The sequence below is a fragment of the Vigna radiata genome, chromosome 5, assembly GCF_000741045.1.
Source record: "Vigna radiata var. radiata cultivar VC1973A chromosome 5, Vradiata_ver6, whole genome shotgun sequence".
NCBI classification, from domain to species: domain Eukaryota; kingdom Viridiplantae; phylum Streptophyta; class Magnoliopsida; order Fabales; family Fabaceae; genus Vigna; species Vigna radiata.
The window spans coordinates 18441602-18461578 of NC_028355.1; the positions used below are offsets into that span (position 1 = coordinate 18441602).

Here is a 19977-nt window from a genome sequence, read left to right on the forward strand (position 1 = left end):
TCCACTAGTGATTATGTATTCACACTTGGGGGTGGTGTGATTACATGGAGATCAGCCAGGCAAACTATTATTGCAAGATCAACAATGGAATCTGAGTTTGTTGCTCTTGAGATGGCTGGTAATGAGGCTGAGTGGTTGAAAAACTTCTTAGCGAACATTCCACTAGGAATGAAACCAACCCCATCGATATCAATATACTGTGATTGCCAATCGGCAATAGCTATAGCTAAAAACAAGAATTACAATGAAAAGAATAAACATATACAATTGAGACACAATTTGGTGAAGCAGCTGCTAAAGAGTGGAACTATTTTCATTGATTATGTAAAGTCAGAACGAAATCTAGCAGATCCTCTGACAAAACCCTTAGGAAGACAAATGATATTAGAAACATCGAGGGGAATGGGACTTAAGCCACTTGCAAACAAACAAGTGATGATAGCCCAACCTTTGTGATTGGAGATCCCATGAATAAGGTTCATATGGGTAAAAACAAGTCACTTGTTAGTTCTGATAACACTAAATTGATTTTAATCAATTATGTCCCTTCCTATGGTGTATGTGATAGTGCTAGAGACTGCATTATTGAGAGACTAAACTTTGTTATTAAAATTCTATGTGTTGAAAGAATTTTAGCTTAAACAAAATTTTTAATGATTTTCATATCCCTTATGGGTGGTGTATGATTTGCAGCATACACTTGATGAAATCACCTATATGAGTGTCAAGTGGGGCTGCTTGCATGAGATCTTGGCATGATCTCTAGAGCACTCATGAATACAGGGCACGCGCATGGCCTAGTAAGCGCAACACAACGATAACAACAAAGAATTGTGGGGGTGTATTGTGATTGGTAAACCTCTAACACACGTCAAGTGTCTTTGGTTCATATAGCTTGCTATACCAACTACACTGTGTGTTAAGTTTCTCAATCTAAGACTGGTTCATATAGCTTGCTATACCAACTCTGATGCATTACATCCTATGAGATCCAGAATAAAAGTTTCTTATCTTTCTTTTAGTGTTTGAACTATTTGAGTAAAAGACTTTTCTTTGAACTTCTTTTGCAATATGTGGGGGATTGTTATAATATTTTATAATTATTGCAAAAGAACCTAGGCTATAACGTTCTCTGCAACGTTTAGAAATGAGTTTTAATTTCCAACATTCAAAATTTTAAAGTGATTCAATTTTGCAACGTTAAAATACTAATTGCTTTTAATTCTTTTTATTTCTTTTATTCTTTGTTGGCTCTATAAATAGGGAGCACTTCTTCCATTCCAAAACACACCAAAAAATCAATCTTCTCTCATTCTCTTCTCTTCTAAAGTTTCATCCTTTGCCTCTTTTCCTTCTCTAAAATATTATGGGTTATTCTTATACTCTTTTAAGAGTTCCTTGCTAGTTTTGAGATCCTAAGAAATATTATGAGGAGTTCCTGTTGTATGCTGGGGGACTTGCGCAATACACCGCGGATAAGTCCTTAAGGACAGTGACTCTACACGCCTCAGGAAATTTTATTTGTTATTCTGTCAGCATTTTTACAACATCTTTGACCTTGGGAATAAGTTCAAATGTTATTTTTTTAATTGAAAAATGTTTTTTCAATAACCTTTTCTCTAATAATGACGGGTATTTTTGCCTTGCTTTTGTGTTTAAAATCTTTGAAAACGGGTAGTTTTTGTATTGTTTCAAGTGTTTGGTGGTTAGGTTATGTTTTGGTTATACAACAGACCAAGCATGATACATTGACAATGTGAAAACTGTATTTTGAAACCCTTAAATGAATTCAAAAGTAGGACGTGGTGATGATCTTTGGATATGTTGAACTCATTTCTTCATTTATAATATAGTTTTGTCATTTGTGTACTTTGGATATGTATGTGGTTATGTATTGTATTCAGGGTGGGCAATGAGTTGTAATTTCTTTGAAGGTCGTTATGTTAGTCCTCTCCACTTATTTTTGTGTATCAAGGTAGACAATAATTTAATCATCTTGTTCAATTTTTTTGTTGAGACTCATGATGTTAGCCTTCTTGCATGCTTATGTATAGGAGTATTTTTTTTTTTTTTTTGTCAAAGGGTTAAAACACTTCACAAGTACTTTACTATATTAATAAGTAGATGGTTTAATTAATTGATTAGTAATATATTTAACATTTTTATATGGAGATATTAAATTTAATAATTAAAGGTTTTAATGATAAAAATATCTCAAAAATTATAAAAGTTGAAATAAATTGTTCTCATATAAAGAAATAGTGAAGGGAAGACTGACTTGAACATGTTTAAACAAAGCTTCAAATTTCTCAGTTAATATTGTTAGGAGATAAAAATAAATATTTAAAAAAATCACGTCTAATTTTAGTTTGCGAAGACATTTTTATTTTAATTTTACAAGTATTTACCAAAACAAAATGTAATAAATATTGTGAAATTAAATATAATATATAGAAAGTGAGAGTGGAAATGAAGAATCTCACTTGCATAACTTCATTTTCCTTCACAAATTTAAAAATGTGTTCTCGCTGGGGTAGCTTTGCAAGTTGAGTGCCCATGGTGAGATATAGGTACACGCATTCAACACACTTACTATTCAATCTAATTAAAAAAATTGGGTACGGTTGGAGCTAATTCTTGAATTTGTTATTATATCTTATCCAATTCAATTATTGAGATGGATGGGAAAAGATCAATTGAGTGAAATTTTTTATTAGAACTTTTAATTTAAGTTGCTTTTTTAGATTTTTAAAAAGATTTCTTTAAAAATAAATTATATTATTAAAATATTTGAATAATTTAATATTTAAAATACATATGAAGTTAATGAAATAAGGAAATAAATAGAATAAGCTGAGTTTTAAAATACATATGAAGTTAATGAAATAAGGAAATAAATAGAATATTATTTATATTATTATTATTTAATCATTTTTGTTATTTGATTAAAAAACTGAGACCATAAAATTGATCGTGTTATGAGTGTGTTTTACGGAATTGTGGTTAGGTTTTTAAATTGCATGAATTGATTGTATGTTGAAATATGAAAATGTTGTGTAATTGGTATTGTCTATGAAATTGTTGAGTTAGTGAAGATTTTGTAATATAAAATGTGGTATGTTTGGGCATCTTTGATTATTGTTGAACTGAAAATATGGAGAAATATGTTGTGTAAAATTATGCAGACTTACTAAGCGAAGCTAAATTCTAAGAGCTTTTGACTTGGTTGTTGTTATGCGAGGATATACTCGCTGGGTTAAGCCAAAGTCAGAGAACTTACTAACTTGGTAGTAGTTGAGCGAGATAAGTATCGTTGGACGACTTTTGGAGAAATTAAGTTTGTGGGTTCTACTGATAATTTCGATGGGTGAGCTATCTGGTCGTTGGGCGAGTGAGCCTTTAGGCACTCGTTGAGCGAGTGGATGTTCACGTTGATCTAAATTAATAAAGTTTGATATTATTTTATATGTACTCTTCTGGTATGTTTGTTATTGGACTATGCGATGTTAAAATGATAGTTGGTTTATGATGTTTATCTGAGAATGATTGATAAATTTATGGACAAATATGCATGCGAATAATGACGTATGAAATTGTGATAATAATGAGCTTTTTAATGGATATCAGTATTCCATTGGTTTGGTGTAATTTCAGGAATCTCGTAGGGAGATTCTATAGTGACATTTCTTTAGTGTATGTATTGATGATACATGAACTTAGTATTGAGAGTTATCTTGTCACTCTAATAACTATCCAATCTCAAGTAGAAAAAATGTGGGGTATGTGATGAGAGGGGTCCAAATCTAGGAACTTTATTTTGACCAAAGATGTTAACAAATTAACCTTATATGTGGCAGGGTGAAACTTATTGATAATGACTTTGCAAAGTAGTAGAGGACACCACAAGTTCATAACTTACTCGATCTCATATCAATATATGTATCTAGATAATCAAGTATACTATGAAACTTTATATGTGATATGATTGTTTTTATAAATAAGTGATGTATGATAATATCTTTATGTTTCTTTAATGAAAACTCTTTTACACATGAATTTACTTCATTATTTCTTATGGTGTTTTTTATTTTTTATAATCACCTAATTGTAGAGTTTTTCATTAACCAACTATAGATGAAGTAGATAATTTTATAAAAGAAATTACACACTCAATATTAATTTTTAAATAATAAGGATAATGATATTTAGACAACATTTTTTTGACAACATTTAAACACTGATTACGTGTGAATCTGTGATTGGTCAAAAATTACTCCACAATAGTGTTTATGATTATTATTATTGATTGTGGAGTAATTTTTCACCAATCACATATTGACACGTAATCAATGTTCAAATGTTGTTAAAAAAATGTTGTCTAAATATCATTATCCAAATAATAAATAGTTTAAAGTTTTACGTAGATGTGTTGATGTTCATATTGAAATTTTATGTTACAACATTTTCTTTTCGCTAATAATTATTATTATGGATAATTATATTTAGACAACATTTTTTTTTGACAATAACATTTGAACATTGGTTACGTGTCAATCTGTGATTGGTCAAAAATTACTCCACAATCAATAATAATAATAATCATAAACATTATTGTGAAGTAACTTTTGACCAATCACAGATTGACACGTAACCAATGTTCAAATGTTGTAAAAAAAAAAATGTTGTCTAAATATCATTATCCAATTATTATTATCCGAAACCGATGTACCAAAGGACTATAATAAAGCCTTCAATCTCCCTTTCTTGTTTGCTGATAGCCCTATTTTGTGTTATTAAATTCTGAGGTGAAGAGATTCTCTGCCTTCTAATTTTCTTTTATAAAATAGGAAATGAAAATGATACGTGCATTATACGTATTTTATCCATGCATATGAAAATAATTTGTATATCATTTTTACAAATTCCATTATTTTCAGATAGTTTCATATGTAATATTATCCACGGATATCTTTTCGTGTAAGTTTACTTATACGCCTATATTAATATGAATTTTTTATATATATAATATGTGGATAATATCCCATTGTATACTTATGAATTTTCTCGATGGAAAACATTTTTTTTTTTAGAGGTAACTTATAACTTCGTTCGGATCCAGAATTTGAAGTGACAGATATCTTGTAAATTGAATATCTCATTAGAAAATGGATTTTATAAGATAGAATTAAGATTAAATTTAGAACCTATATTCATTACAAGGATCATTAACCATATCGTTCACCAACATAGACGCACAATACTAGGTGGAAGGTGAAAAATCTTAGTCTTAGAAATATAAATACATAAATGAGATACACACTTTATCTTGAAGTCATCATTTTATGTAAGATTCAGACTTGCATGGGAAAACATATTATTAGTTTTCCTCCTTGTTTGGTCCCAGAAAACAAAAGTTAAAAAGATCTAACTTTTCAAAATATAACTTAACAATTCTTCCCAATTTGACTAACCCATAACGAGATCTTTCTGATATTCCTGAGTGAGTTTTGGGTGTTTGGTTTTGGAACAATTTAACGCAAGTAAATAAACCCAGAAACTGGGATCTAAGATCACTTTGCCTAGCCTTTGCCTCAAAGGAAACATAATACTGGTTGCTTCACTTTGATGATTAGTGTTGCTCATTTTTTACTTTTCGAACTACAGCAAAGATTTGATGATGGTAAACTTGCATAACTTAAGTCAAACACCTAATCTATGCAAAAAATTGTAACTTGGGTGGTGGACAAACCACATTATACCTTGTCGAAACGGGCTTCTAGTCCGTTTGAAGGAGGCAAATGCTTCTTACAAAACAAGGAGAGAACTGATTCTGGTTTTTGGTTTTGTTCTCCAAACACATCTCTCTTTCTTCAAACAGAACATTCCCAAGATTCTCTTTGCACCTCTCTCTTTCTCTCTCCATTTATATACATCATTGTCAACTTACAAAAGCTAAAATTTTATTTGACTATGGTTATGGTGGAGATCATATCATAGAAGGTAACAAATATAAAGTGTGAAAGAAAATGCCTGAGCTGCTACACGGGATTCTTAAGGTAACCATAGATGAAGTCGATAGACTGCATACTGGATGTCATTTGGATTTCTGTCAGAAGGTATCTTCATTAAAACTCTTTAGCTTTCTGAGTAATGATCTCTCATAATACAAGCTTTTGTTCATGTCAATGCCTTCTGCATTAGTTTTCAGAGAAATTAACATGCTTATGCTCTTTCACTGTGTTTCTTTTTACTTTAAAAAACATCGGAACAAAGGGCACAACACACAAGGGTAAGAGATTTCTAGCCCAAGTCAAGGGTTGTCTGCTGTGCAGGCCCGAGGTATGTTAAACAATATTTACAATTTTCACGTTTATCCATTTTTTGTTTCAATTATTTTCAATTTTAAAAAATAATCCTAAAAGTATTTAAATTTTAAAAATCATATTTTAAGTTTATTCATAAATATCATTTTAATCATGGTTTTTATGAAAAATATAAACTTATATATTGAAACGTTTATGGAAGAAAATAGACAGAAAAAATAAAATGATCTTTTTCACATTAACTCAAACATTAAATTTATAAAAATCTTCAGATATTAGTTTATCTAAATTTTTTTTATTGTACTAATACCTAAATTGATTTTAAGTTGTGATTTTTTTTCTAAAATAAATTATTTATTTTTAAATTATAAAAATTGAAGTATAAATATAAAAAATTCTAAAAATAGGAGCGATCAACCTGTTTAAAGTAGAATAAATGTGAGTCAATTTTTTAAAGGAAAAATGACATTTTAACACCATTTTTTGACACCATTTTGACTATACACGTGTCAAAATGTGGTTGGACGATTTCAAATTAAAAAAACAAACTTTGGTTTTTCTCTTCCAAATATATCTTTGTCTCAACTTTTTTTAATTTAAAATCGTCCAATCAGATTTTGACACGTGTACAGTGGCAAAATGGTGTCAAAAAATGGTGTTAAAATATCATTTTTCCACAAACTAAAACTAATTTTGACAAGTGAGGGTACTAACAGTAGAATCTTGTTCTGTTTAATGGAAACATGTGAAAACTTGAGGAAGATTGTTGGAACAAGATTGTATGCAACAGTTGATTTAGACAAGGCAAGGGTTGGACGAACGAGAATGATAGGAAACCGACCCTCAAACCCAAAGTGGAACGAGGACTTCGAAATCTACTGTGCACATCGTATCTCAAACATCATATTCACTGTCAAAGATGGTAATCCAATCGGAGCAACTCTAATCGGAAGAGCCTATGTCCCTGTGGAGCAAGTTCGTAAGCACCCCATAGTTAAGAGATGGGTTCAGATATTAGACGAAGAAGATCATCGTCCCGTGCCGGGTCATTCCAGAATCTGCGTCAGCGTGAAATTCACCAGCGTCACTCAGGACCCAACATGGTCTCAGGGAATTCGCATGCCATTTTCTGGAGTTCCTCGTACATTCTTCAATCAGAGAGAAGGTTGTCATGTTACTTTGTACCAGGATGCTCATGCCCCACGTGGCGTTGGTGTTGTCCCATACATTCCAATATCCGAAGGAAAAGACTACTTGCCCGCAAGATGTTGGGAGGACATTTACACTGCCATTATGGATGCTAAGCATCTTGTTTACATAACTGGTTGGTCTGTTTACACTGAAATAGCATTGGTTAGAGACAAAGAGGAATCAAATATCACCCTCGGGGAGTTACTTAAGAAGAAGGCTGATGAAGGTGTTAGAGTTCTTCTGCTTATTTGGAAAGACATAACTTCTGTACCAGAATTAGCCAAAGATGGCTTGATGGCAACTCATGATGAGGAAACTGCTGCTTATTTTAGAAACACAAAGGTGCATTGCGTTCTGTGTCCACGGAACCCGGATGATGGGAAAAGCATTATTCAAGGATTTCAAACATCAACTATGTTCACTCATCACCAAAAGAGTGTGGTCGTTGATGCAGGTTTTGTAGGGTCATCTCAGAAGCGAAGTTTGGTGAGTTTCATAGGTGGCCTTGATCTTTGTGACGGGAGGTATGACACCAGGGATCATCCTCTATTTTCAACTCTGAATACGGTGCATAGAAACGATTTCCATCAAACAAACTTTCCAAATGCTTCCATTGATAAAGGTGGTCCAAGAGAGCCATGGCACGACATTCATTGCAAGCTAGAAGGCCCTATTGCTTGGGATGTTCTGTACAACTTTGAGCAAAGGTGGGAGAAGCAAGTTGGGAAGGAACTGCTATTCTCGCTTGATGATCTTGATTACATTCTAGTCCACCCATCTGTCGCACAAAAATCAGAAGTGGGAGAAGAAGACACATGGAATGTTCAGCTGTTTAGATCCATAGATGGTGGTGCTGCTTTGGGCTTTCCCCAAGTCCCGAATGAAGTTGCTGAATTAGGCCTTGTTAGTGGGAAAGACAGTATGATTGAGAGAAGTATTCAGGATGCCTACATTAATGCTATTAGGCGTGCAAAAAACTTCGTTTACATCGAGAACCAATTCTTCCTAGGGAGTTCTTATGCTTGGCAAACAACTAATGACTTTGTGATTGAGAACATTGGTGCATTGCATCTTATACCAAAGGAGTTGACATTGAAGATTGTGAGCAAGATTGAAGCAAAAGAGAGGTTTTCTGTGTACATAGTGATCCCAATGTGGCCTGAAGGTGTACCTGAAACTGAGTCGGTTCAAGCAATATTAGATTGGCAGAGAAGAACCATGGAGATGATGTATTCCGACATTGCTGGTGCCTTGGCAAAATTCGGCATTCAAGCACACCCTCGAGATTATTTGACATTTTTTTGCCTTGGCAATAGGGAGCATAAGGAACCGGGAGAGTATACTCCTCCACAGGAACCAGAGGCTGAGAGTGACTACAGAAGAGCACAAAATTCTAGGAGGTTCATGATCTATGTTCATTCCAAAATGATGATAGGTATGAGATCAAACAGCATTATGTTAAAGTTAACTACTTTCCACTGTTGTTCCATGTTTAGTAAAGATTTAACAAATGATTAACAGTGTGTGTATTGGTTCCCTCAGTTGATGACGAATACATAATCGTTGGGTCTGCTAACATAAATCAAAGATCAATGGAGGGTTCAAGAGACAGTGAGATTGCAATGGGTGCATTCCAACCACGTCATCTAGCATGGAATGGAAGAGCCAGAGGGGAGATATATAGATTCCGACGTGCACTATGGTATGAGCACCTTGGGGACCATGGTTTTGACTCAAAAATCTTTGACAACCCAGAACATTTGGACTGCATAGCTCTTGTGAATAGGCTTGCCGAAGAAAACTGGGACATGTACTCAAAGGAAACATTTGATCAAGTTAGAAATTTTCACCACCTCATGCGCTACCCTATACATGTAGCCCACGATGGAACCATAACAACTCTTCCAGGGTTTGAACATTTTCCTGACACCAAAGCTCGGATTTTGGGTTCCTGTTCATATTTCCTTCCTTCAATTCTTACAACCTAACAGTACCTATCCAACAAGTAATAATAGGAAAGAGGGTCAAGAGAAATAATGTACATTTTCACCTCCAAGTTAGCATTACATCATTGCATTTTTAATAAAACAAAATGAAAAATTTTAATTTCAATTCTTTTCTTCATCCAAAAAAATTACAAATTCTGCTAAAGTTGACCGAGTATAGTATTACTAAGACCGACTACTTATTGCTTCATCATCATGAATCAAACTCAATCATTAATAGTCTTTTTTTTTTTTTTTTTCTAGAGTCAACACAATAGACTAATGCATTAGAGAGGAGAGTCTCGTAGTTTAAGTACAAAATTAATTAGTTTATTTTAGTTTATGTGAATTTATTTAAATTCAATTCACTTTTAAAATTTTGTGCTTCTTTTTTCGGTAAGAAGTGAGGTAGTTTAACCAAAATACTATTAATGAACATTAAAAGTTGCGATGTGATGCGTTAGCAATACTCTGTATTTAAAAAATTACCTGTAATTTGTTAAATATAGTATATCATGCTAGAGATTCTTCTTAGCATTCTGGTGAAGAAATGAAAGCTGTTAGGCTAAGTCTATCTCTATTTCCAATTTGGGAACATAAAAAATTCCGTTGATGAGTTTGAGGCTTCTGACTGAAGTGGTTGTTGATTCTATTCTAAAATTTATCCCTTTTTCTGCAAAATTGTTATTATTTGAAACAAAAGTGCCAACACTAGAACAGAGGCTTTTATCCTATTTATTATTTGCTATAGTACTATTTTGCTTCATTAAATTCAGAGAGAGGAGATTCTCCCTGCCTCTTCATTTTTCTCAAAATAAACAGAAAAGAAAAAACTGTGCATGCACGTTACTGAATTATCTTCATCCTGGATTTGGATTTTGAGGTGATAGATCTGCTAAGAATTCCGTAGATGCATATCTGTGGATACGTTCCACCTTGGCTCTGTCAGATTCTCGCTTGCATGGGGTAAATTATTTGTTCCCTCACTCTCTCTCTCTCTCTCTCTTTGTTCGGTACCAGAATTCTTTAAAAAAAAAAAAAGATTGTATTTTTCATATCAATACACTTGTACGATTCTGCCAAATTTGAGAAAACCATAAGGAGATCCCTCTAATAGATATGTCGTTTGCGGATTCTTGACTGAGCTTTGGGCGTTTGTTTTTGGAACAATTTAGTGGGAGTAAATGAAGTCAGAAATTGGGATCTAACTTTTCGAATTATTGGAAACTGAAAGTTTGATCTTTTTAAACTGTTTTACCACTGCTGAGTAATTTAATGTAAGGTTTTTCTCTTTAGTTTTTAGTAATTGTTTAATTATATGGGAATCTTTGCTTGTACTGGCTTGCTTTCTGATCAAGTGTGAGATCTGGTGATCGGGGAAATTTGAAAAAGCTTACAGTTTTTTGCTCTTTCTCGTGTTCCTCTGAACCTGGCAACATTAAACATAGAATTTAGCTGCCCTATTGAGTTTCGTGGTATTCTAGGTTCTGTTTGTTAACTCAATTGAGAAGATGCTATGTGAACAAAACTGTTATGCCTTTTTTTCCGTTTTGCCATGCTTGCTTTAGTTCTTTTATCTGCCATGGAAAAGATAAGGCTCCAATTACCAGGGTAGTTTCAATGTAAGGAGAAATTTTATCTTAAGCCTGGTACTGCCCTTGTTGATTTTATCTTGCTGTCCTTGAAAATTTTTTGTTTACTCCAATTCATAGCTGATGACTTTATCATTTTCATATGTTGCTCTTCTGCTCTTCCAATTTTTTTTACTGTAATATGTAAACAGAAAATCTGAAATCCAATGTCTGTTTCTTATAATGTAAAGGAGAAGGACACTAGTTATAGGAGTAAATTCATACTTGTTCATTATGGTAATTGATCTGAGAAAGCCTCGGTACATTGAATTCTTTGTCACAGCATCGTCTTCTTTTAATCAAAGCTGGTAGACTGATTATATGGTTAATAGTTTGTGTTAATCAAGGTTGTGGTTAAATCTGCTTTGTAACAGAGCAGAAGTTGTCTGGGATGCTTCCCAGCTCCTCCAATAATTAAAGGCCAAGGAACGAACAAAGACATATCAGAAGATTTTTGGAGCAGCAGTGCTTTGGAAATAGATCTGAGGGCATTTCAGTCCCAGAAAAGCATCTCATCAATTATCATACCTTCTGATCCTCAAAGTAGCTCTGGCATTCAGATTGATTCTCCTGAATTTGTAAATGATGGCAAGTATTTTGTTATATTCAGCTTATCTATAATCTTTATTGGCTTATTGGTTAGTCTCATTATCTAAGGGTGCTTTTCATCTTGTATCACCTTGGTAATAGCCATTTATCTGATGCGGAGACAATCTTGCTCAAACTGTTGATAGAGTCCTGCCAGACTTATTTGCTAACTGCACATGTTTTACATGGAATTTTCAATTTCAAAACCCTCACCCTGTAGGGACAGTTACAATTCCAATGCCTTGAAATAGCTTGAATTCCACACTTTTAAGCTGGTTCTGCCATGCAACTTTCACTTTAAGCTTTTGTTTTACTTTTTATTCTCTTGTTTCTCTCTCTCTCTCACGCACTGATTGTCTACTCCTTTATTTTTGTACCTTTTTCTTGTAAACTGTGTTTTCTCTCAAGTTGATTTAGTCTCTTTAATTACATGTAATGGCCATATATGGAACTTTAAGTTCAAATCTAGTTTTCTGGATTTCCCTTGATCCACGCCGTCTCTGATTTTATTTTTATTTTACAGGGTTTCTTTCAACATTTTTTTACACTTTCTTACATATCTCCCGCCGATTATTATTACATTATATGCAGGTCTTCTTCTCTGGAATCAAATGAGGCGACACTGGGTTAGAAATAAAAGGCCCCAGAATAAGAAAGAAGTTAGAGAACCTGTAATAAGGTAAATAAATATACAAGCAGTTGTATAATATTGCATGATTTCTAACTTTGATCCTTTGTTCATTGATCTGTGCTTGTTATTTCGTTGAATTTTATTGTTTTGACCATAAAAATCTTCTGCTGTGACTGTAAGTAAAAAATTGCATGTGGAAGATCAGGAAATGGATGGAGAGGTGGAATTGGTGAATAACTATAGGATGCAATTCAGTGATCAAAGTCATTTCTGAAAATGTTTGTTAAGTTCTAATTCTAGAGTTCTTACTTTGTAGTTGGAATACCTCTTATGAGAGTGTAATGGGAACCGACAAGGCTTTTCCTCGGGCCATTCCTCTTGGAGTAAGTTCTTGCATGCATTGGATTGTCTCCTCTCATGTCCATGTACATGACAGGTCATGTACAAGTTTAGTGTCTATTTCTCTCTTTAATAATTTTAATCCAGACCCACTCATTTATAATGTTTACCAAGAAAGAAATAGATGCAAACACAAGACTTTGTCCTATAAAACTGAAACATGAACAAGGATTCGGGAAATGCTCCTAACTCATTATAATATCATAACCTGGCAGGAAATGGTTGACTTTCTTGTTGATATTTGGGAGATGGAAGGATTATATGACTAAGCAGACAAAACAGGTTTTTTTTTTTTTCCCTTGGATTTTGCAGAAGGAGCGAAGTAGAATCTGTTCATCCTACTGCATCCCCACTGGATAATTCTACGAGGGGTGACCTTTTTCAAAAGCTAAATGGATTAACTTTTAACTAATCGGGTTAATTTTTTTTCTGGGGTCGTCTTTTCTCCGTAATTAAGGAGGTGATTCATAGAAATTTGTTAAACCTGTTTGTACTATTTGTAAATACAGTTAAATTTATGCTATTCCTCCAATTTGTTTTATGTAGTTCAAGGTTCTCATATAATCACCATGTGTATACGTTAATGATACTTTTTTTTATGGTGCAATTAATATTAAGAACTTGACTTTCATAAGATGAAAGGGTGTATATAAACTAGTAATTATTTATTGAATAGCAGTGTTTGATATTATAATAAAATCATAGTCAGATAAAATAAAATGCTGAAAAAAAGTATTGTTTTAGAATAAAATGATTTATATTTCTTAAAAGATGATCACGAGAAGATATGTGGAAGGTACATCATCTTCTTTTTCTTTCGACAAGTGCTATATTTCGAGTTCTTGAAAAGAATCCTTGGTTGTCTTAGATGCATATCATAAGAAATTAGACAATATTTCAACCAATTCAACACTTTTGGGCCTTTTCTTATTTCATATTCTTTTTGTTTACCACGTGATTCATGTCATGCAACTTATTTTCAGAATTATGATATTTCTTATTTATTTGAAATGCCTCCGGATAAAATTGTGTATAAGAAATTATAAAACAAAGATAAAATCAATTTAAAACTCATTAACATAATATCTCTGTATTCGACAAATGAAATATATAGTATTTAGAAGTAATTTACCATCTTCTATTTCCCATGTTTGCCATCATTTTAATCGACTTGTTGATGATCAGGTTATTGGGCCTATCTTCAAATGTAGGCCCAAAACTTTAAAATGCGTTGTTGGTGAAAGAAAGAGACAAGATGCCGAAACTAAACTTTAGGGAAAACTAAAAACATGCTTATCATTAAATATTCTAATTTTTTTGGTCATTAAATATTGTCATTTACTTTTCATTAGGCTCTTAAATATTTTCAAATAAAAGAAGCATCCTTATATATATCCCACCCCGTATTACTTTTCAACCAGTAAAATAAAAATAAAACAATACTCGTACTTATTATATAAAACTTTTTTGCATAATTGTTTAATTTCATGTAGTTATTTTATAAAATAATAGATGTACTTATTATAATAATTCCTTTTAAACCCACACGACACATATATTTATTAATTTCTAAAATCAGTTACATTTGATTTTTATATTATATTTTTTTTTAGAATTTGAGATTTTATTATATTAACAAATCGAATGTATATAAGTGACTTGAGAGTTGGAATGTCTTAGATATTATCCGCTCTCTCAGAAAAAAAATTGAAGAGGAAGAGTTGAAATTAACTTAATAATAAAGATTTAATAAATATTTAAGCGATTAACAAAAAAAAAGTGTGAAAAAGTGTTGTTGATTATGATTTTCGATCGGACACCCGAAACACATTACATATCCATGTTAAATGATATTCTTTTTCAAATTAAAAAGATGTTGTAGAAAGAAACTTATTTTAAGTATGCATGAATGTTAATGTCAATGGAGTGCCATAGGAGTTTTGAAGAAAGAAAAATGGTTGGTGCATTGACAGTGACAGTTGAAATGGCATGAGAAAAGTATGTTATTTTCTTTGTCAAAGACTTACAGCAGCAAGCCATGGTGATGTTGCTTCATGGCCAACACTGGGACAATCAAAGAGTCAAAAAAATAAAAGATAAGAATAAGAACGCGTTAGACAAAATATTATATATTATTATCTTTTCAATAATTTGTATGGTCCTACAAATTAATACATAGTGAAAATTTGGAATTACAATAATTATTAAAACTTTGATGTTGAGAAAAATTTTATCCAAAATATAATTTAGATTTGTTGAAAAAAGAGAAAAAGAGGTGTGAAAGAGATAACAGTAGCCTCCAAAGTGGACTTGAATGCCCTGAACAAGTTTCTTCATTTCAACGTGTTTTATTCATTAATGCTAATAACATGGTCAAGCCATTACTATCTTATACATAAATCTCTTTATTTATTTTCTATTTTCTCTAATATTTTTAAGTTGTATAAAGTTATTTTTGTAAAATCCATAACATGTTTTCCTTTTTCATTGTTCTTTCTTTTATTCCATTTTCTCTTCCTTTAAAAACGTTTCTCCTTCTTATCTTTGTGCAGCTGTATTCTAAGAGAGAAGAACACTTTTCCTTACAAGTTCTTTCCATTGATCTTCTTTCAATCTCACATTAAAGAGGGAAAAGCTGCATTCTCATCAATTCCTGTTTTTTTTTAATAGAGTAAGTTTATGTCCTTTCACGTTTGTAAGAGTCAATTTTGTCTTTTTCTTTTGGTGAACTTTTTCTGAGTTGTATGTAGATTTCTGAGATGGCTTGCTTTAAATCTTGGTGAGACTTAAAACAAACATGAAAATGAGATATTTTATTTTAATTTTTTTTTAGCTTTTTTATGTAAAATTATTTACTAAATTGTTATATTTAATTTCACATAACTTTTATATATTTTTTTTCTTTTCAACTCGTTTTCATAGTTTACTTTATTAGATATTTTATTTTTATTAAATATAAAAAAACTAAAATCTAACTTAATTAATAGTTTTGCAATTCAATTCAAACAAAAATTTTAATTATTCATCAAAATATATTCACAAGCTCTTATAACTTATAAATCAAAAAATTCCAAAAAATAAAACTGGATAACAAAAACGTATTTCTATTCTTAATACAAATTCAATAAAGAGAATAAAAACAATAACACAAATAGAAAGAAAAACATACTAACGAAAAATGAGATAAAAAAAATTGATACACATACACATGAGATTCGAGAAATAAATCTACCAAAACTTTCAAAAGAATAACTTTATACTATAATGAAACAAGGAAAAATAATGAGTGAAATCAATGAGAAGAAGACACGTAGAGATAAAAGAAGAAAATCAATATATCATAATGAAATAATATTAAAATGTAGTTTATATCAAGATTATATATGTACTCTTATTATCCGTTCTCTATTTTTCAATTATTTATAATTTATTAAAATTATATATGATTTTATCATATTTTTGTCGAATGATACTATTATGGTCAAACTTTAAATATTAGAGCTTGAGTTATGGTTTCTTAGATGATAAAAAGAGTATTTAAGTGATAATGTTTGGGTTCAAATTGTCTAATTTGGTATATGAGTCGAATTAATTAGAGAAACATAGTTGTAGTTTTTTCTCTAATAATGTTTCACAATGTGTTGTTTCCTTTCCTCTTGTCTTAGTCTACTTTGACATTTGAAGTCCTAGTCATATTAAGTCTAATTCATGATTATTCAAGATGTACTTAATTACTTTTAATGAAAAATCGTTCTAATTTATTTTATATAATTATATTGAAATTAAAAATCAGTTTGATGTTTCTATTGCAAAATAATAATGGTTGTGAATATCTCTCAATTTTTTTAAAACAATTTATGGCTTCTCCATCAAACTTATGTTCTTATATATCTCCCAAAATGGAGTGACTCAAAGCAAGAATAGACATCTTATTGAATGTGGTAGGAACATAAGTTCCCCAATCGAGGTTTAAGAGAAATGATTAGTCATCCTCAATGGAAGGCTTAAAGGACCGATAATTCGTCCGATGACCTTGTTATCAGTTTGACAATGGACAACAATGTTTCGATCCTAAATCGACCTAATAATAATGTTAGAGTCAATCACCATACATCTGAGATATTGTATATTTTGGAATGTGGAACTCTGTCATAGTTTGATTTTAGTCGTGTTTAATCTAATTTAGGTTTTCAATACTATTGTTACTTTTATCAATGATTATTACATATGTACTTGGTTATTTTTATTGAAAATCATTCTTATTTATTTTATATCTTTAAAACATTTTATAATGAATTAAAACTCAATTTGGTATTTCTATTTAAACATAATGATTGTGAGTATTTAAAAAAAAATTAAACAATTTATGAATATTCTCATCAAACTTATACAATTGAAGAGAGTGACTGAATGCAAGAATAAACATCTTATTGGATATAGTAGGAATATAAGTCCTCAATAGAGGTATAAGGAAAATGACTAGTTATCTTTAATGGAGAACTTAAAAAACTAATGATTCATCTTAGAACCTTTTTATTGACCTCATGGTGAACGTCAATGTTCTAATTCCAAATCAGTCAGGTGATATTATTAAGATCAATCACCATACATTCCAGATATTATATGCTTTGAAATGTCTCAAATTATGAAAGAAGAAGTGATGCTTTAAATTTTGACTCCTATGTGAGACTATATTAGGTACGGTAAGAATAATATATTTCTATATTATGACTTTGTGGATTTTTTTTTTTTCAAATTGTCAAACATTTTTTCTTATCATCTTTTCTGTATTCGTTATGTCTTGTATCACCAAATAATAAATTATTTTAAATATATTATTCACATTCCAAAAGAATTAAAGAGATGTTAATGTACATAGAGCTGGTAAAGAAAGACATGAGAATAGCGAATTAGCTAATCATAAATTAAAAGAATTGAGTTAAGTTTACTTTTTTATATAAAAAATATTTTAAAATGAGCATACGATAAAACAGGACATAGAAAAATACGAAAGTAATAATTAATTTTAAATAACAACGTCAGTACTAAATATTGATAACATAATTTATGAAAAATAAAATAAAAAATATATCCCACGTCTAAGAATAAAAAACCGAGTTTGTTTATATAAAAATGAATAAAGTAATTGATTCTTTCCACATAAAATAACATTTAAATTTTGCACATGATTTTTGTATTTTCATTCAAACACACAAACTTCCATAATTTAGATTACTTTTAAATTTTTTGTGCTTTCTGTAGTTTTAAAATACACTAATTTTAATAATGATATCTTTTAATATATTTAAAAATATTAAAGTCAGTATATTTTACAAACTAAAAAAAAAAATCTAGCATAAATAATTAACTTGTTAAACCATAATTATTATTAACCTAAAAGAGGCTGACAATAAAAAATAAGGTGTTGCACAGAAGAATGAAGTGGTGATAGCTTAGAAGAGTGAAACACTCGTAACACAGCTTAGGATGAGTAGGCAGCATCCCACGAAAGAAAGACATTGAGTGCTCAGTCGAAGGTCCAAGGTTGCCATTTCAACAAGGAAAATCACTTCTGATATATTATATAAATATATCAGTCCACAGAAGTGGATCACAATCTTCAAGATAGGGGAAAAGGAACTCTTTGTGTATATATTATTATGTAAAATCGAAGTGCATTGCATGGTTGTGATTGATGTAAATTGGTTGGCAGTCTTATTATATAAAAACAAGGCCCTCGAAGCAATCAACCTACAAATACAAAACAATAATACTTACATTACATATATACTTATTTCATCCTCTCTCCACAAATATACCAAACCCATATGTTTCAACGATAAGATATTTTTATAATATGGTCCCAAAATAACCTATAATACTTATAATATTTAACCATGTATTTTTATGGACTGAATGTACATTTTTTCTTCAAAAAGTTTTTTTTTCACTAATAATGAAAGTGAATGTTGGCTACCATGATCCAAATGGATTCTACGTGTAGAAATATTAGGTATAAATGCTGGTTTAGGGTTAAATAGTATTTGAGCGGAACAAGTAATGCTGGCTTTTTAGGTTTAAATTATTGATTTGAACATAACAAGACTGCTTATAAAAATATATAACTTAGAAACGTGCAAAAACTAATATTTGATGTCCTTCTTTAGTGCTAAAAGGACATATAACTTTTAAATATTAGGTAAACAAGAAAAAAAAAATAATATTCAATCTCATCTTAGAATGGTTTAAAAGATACATAACCCTCCAATTAAAAGCCAAGTACCTTTACTCAAAATTTTGATAAGGGAATGATAAAAAAGAATTTTGATGATGAAAATGTTGCAATTAAGAATAATGCGTAATTTAATATGTTTAATGGTGTAATTGATGGTATCTAACTAATTAGAAATCATTGTTGAAGATTATTATAAGGTATGGTACATGTGAAATCTTATCTAAAGCTAAATTTCGAAGAATTCTAATGATTTAGAATGTTAATGTACGGTTTGATATTATTTATAAATTAATTTTAGTAAGCTTTAGGAGTTAGGGTGTTGGATGCCAGTTAGTTGTCATTCAGCGTCTAATGAGATGTTAAGCGCACATTGTTGGGTATGAATTGAAACTTAGGTTCTATGGAGTCTCTATTTTATTTTTATCGAACAAAAAAGGGTATGTATCGTTGAACACTAATAGATGAACTTCATGAATTAATGCTTTAAATTATGTATAAATGATGATTGATTATTAAGAAGATAATTATAAAGTATGATTGTATGAATGAAGACTATATAAAGACTTTTAGGGAGGAGGGTGCTATCATGATTTGTCTTAGGTGTATTTAGTTATGATTTAATTAGATTAGTTTGACTCTTTTAGTATCCAATTCACATAAACAAAGATATCTTGTTGTGAGAATAAATGAATGTTGTTATAATATGAAATAAGATTGAACTATGTAGATATATAATAAATTTACTTTGTGAAAGAGACCCTAATTCTAATTTACTACTTTCTTAAGAGTGTAAGATAGTATGATAGATGTAAAATATTTGATTTTACTAAATACATTATCTTTTATATAAAAATCAGTTCGATCAGATTTGTGATATTTACATTTGATTCTTAAAAAATATCTTAGAATCATTGAATTTATAAAAATTGTCAAGAGAAATACATATCTTATCATTTTATTATAATTACACTAATTGAAGCTGTTTTTTTTTTTT

At 30.7% G+C, this 19977-nt stretch overlaps 2 protein-coding genes across 4 annotated transcripts; both read left to right on the forward strand.

The window, feature by feature from the left end:
* The first annotated feature begins 5819 nt into the window (after window positions 1-5819).
* Window positions 5820-9597, forward strand: LOC106761327 (phospholipase D alpha 1). The gene is made up of 4 exons (XM_014644868.2): window positions 5820-6116; window positions 6274-6339; window positions 7086-8949; window positions 9057-9597. The coding sequence occupies exons 1-4, from the start codon at window positions 6027-6029 to the stop codon at window positions 9500-9502; spliced, it is 2466 nt and encodes an 821-aa protein (XP_014500354.1). The 5' UTR covers window positions 5820-6026; the 3' UTR covers window positions 9503-9597.
* Window positions 9598-10021: 424 nt separating this feature from the next.
* Window positions 10022-13293, forward strand: LOC106760884. 3 transcript variants are annotated; one of them, XM_014644323.2, is made up of 5 exons: window positions 10026-10465; window positions 11510-11718; window positions 12310-12397; window positions 12666-12732; window positions 12964-13293. In XM_014644323.2, exons 1-5 carry the CDS (start codon window positions 10410-10412, stop codon window positions 13015-13017), a joined length of 474 nt encoding a protein of 157 aa, XP_014499809.1. In that variant the 5' UTR covers window positions 10026-10409; the 3' UTR covers window positions 13018-13293. The 3 variants fall into 3 exon arrangements, with proteins under 3 accessions (XP_022636566.1, XP_014499807.1, XP_014499809.1); XM_022780845.1 differs by lacking the exon at window positions 12964-13293 and having other exon boundaries at window positions 10022-10465; window positions 12666-12957; XM_014644321.2 differs by lacking the exon at window positions 12666-12732 and having other exon boundaries at window positions 10023-10465.
* Window positions 13294-19977: the final 6684 nt, after the last annotated feature.

Excerpts from the sequence above, each read along its gene's own strand:
- LOC106761327 (XM_014644868.2), top strand. The coding sequence starts at position 6,027 with ATGCCTGAGCTGCTACACGGGATTCTTAAGGTAACCATAGATGAAGTC. Across the intron at positions 6,117-6,273 it reads ATTTGGATTTCTGTCAGAAG|GGCACAACACACAAGGGTAA; the intron begins GTATCTTCATTA and ends ATCGGAACAAAG. Across the intron at positions 6,340-7,085 it reads GTCTGCTGTGCAGGCCCGAG|ATTGTTGGAACAAGATTGTA; the intron begins GTATGTTAAACA and ends AACTTGAGGAAG.
- LOC106760884 (XM_022780845.1), top strand. The coding sequence starts at position 10,410 with ATGCATATCTGTGGATACGTTCCACCTTGGCTCTGTCAGATTCTCGCT. Across the intron at positions 10,466-11,509 it reads CAGATTCTCGCTTGCATGGG|AAGTTGTCTGGGATGCTTCC; the intron begins GTAAATTATTTG and ends GTAACAGAGCAG. Across the intron at positions 12,398-12,665 it reads GTTAGAGAACCTGTAATAAG|TTGGAATACCTCTTATGAGA; the intron begins GTAAATAAATAT and ends CTTACTTTGTAG.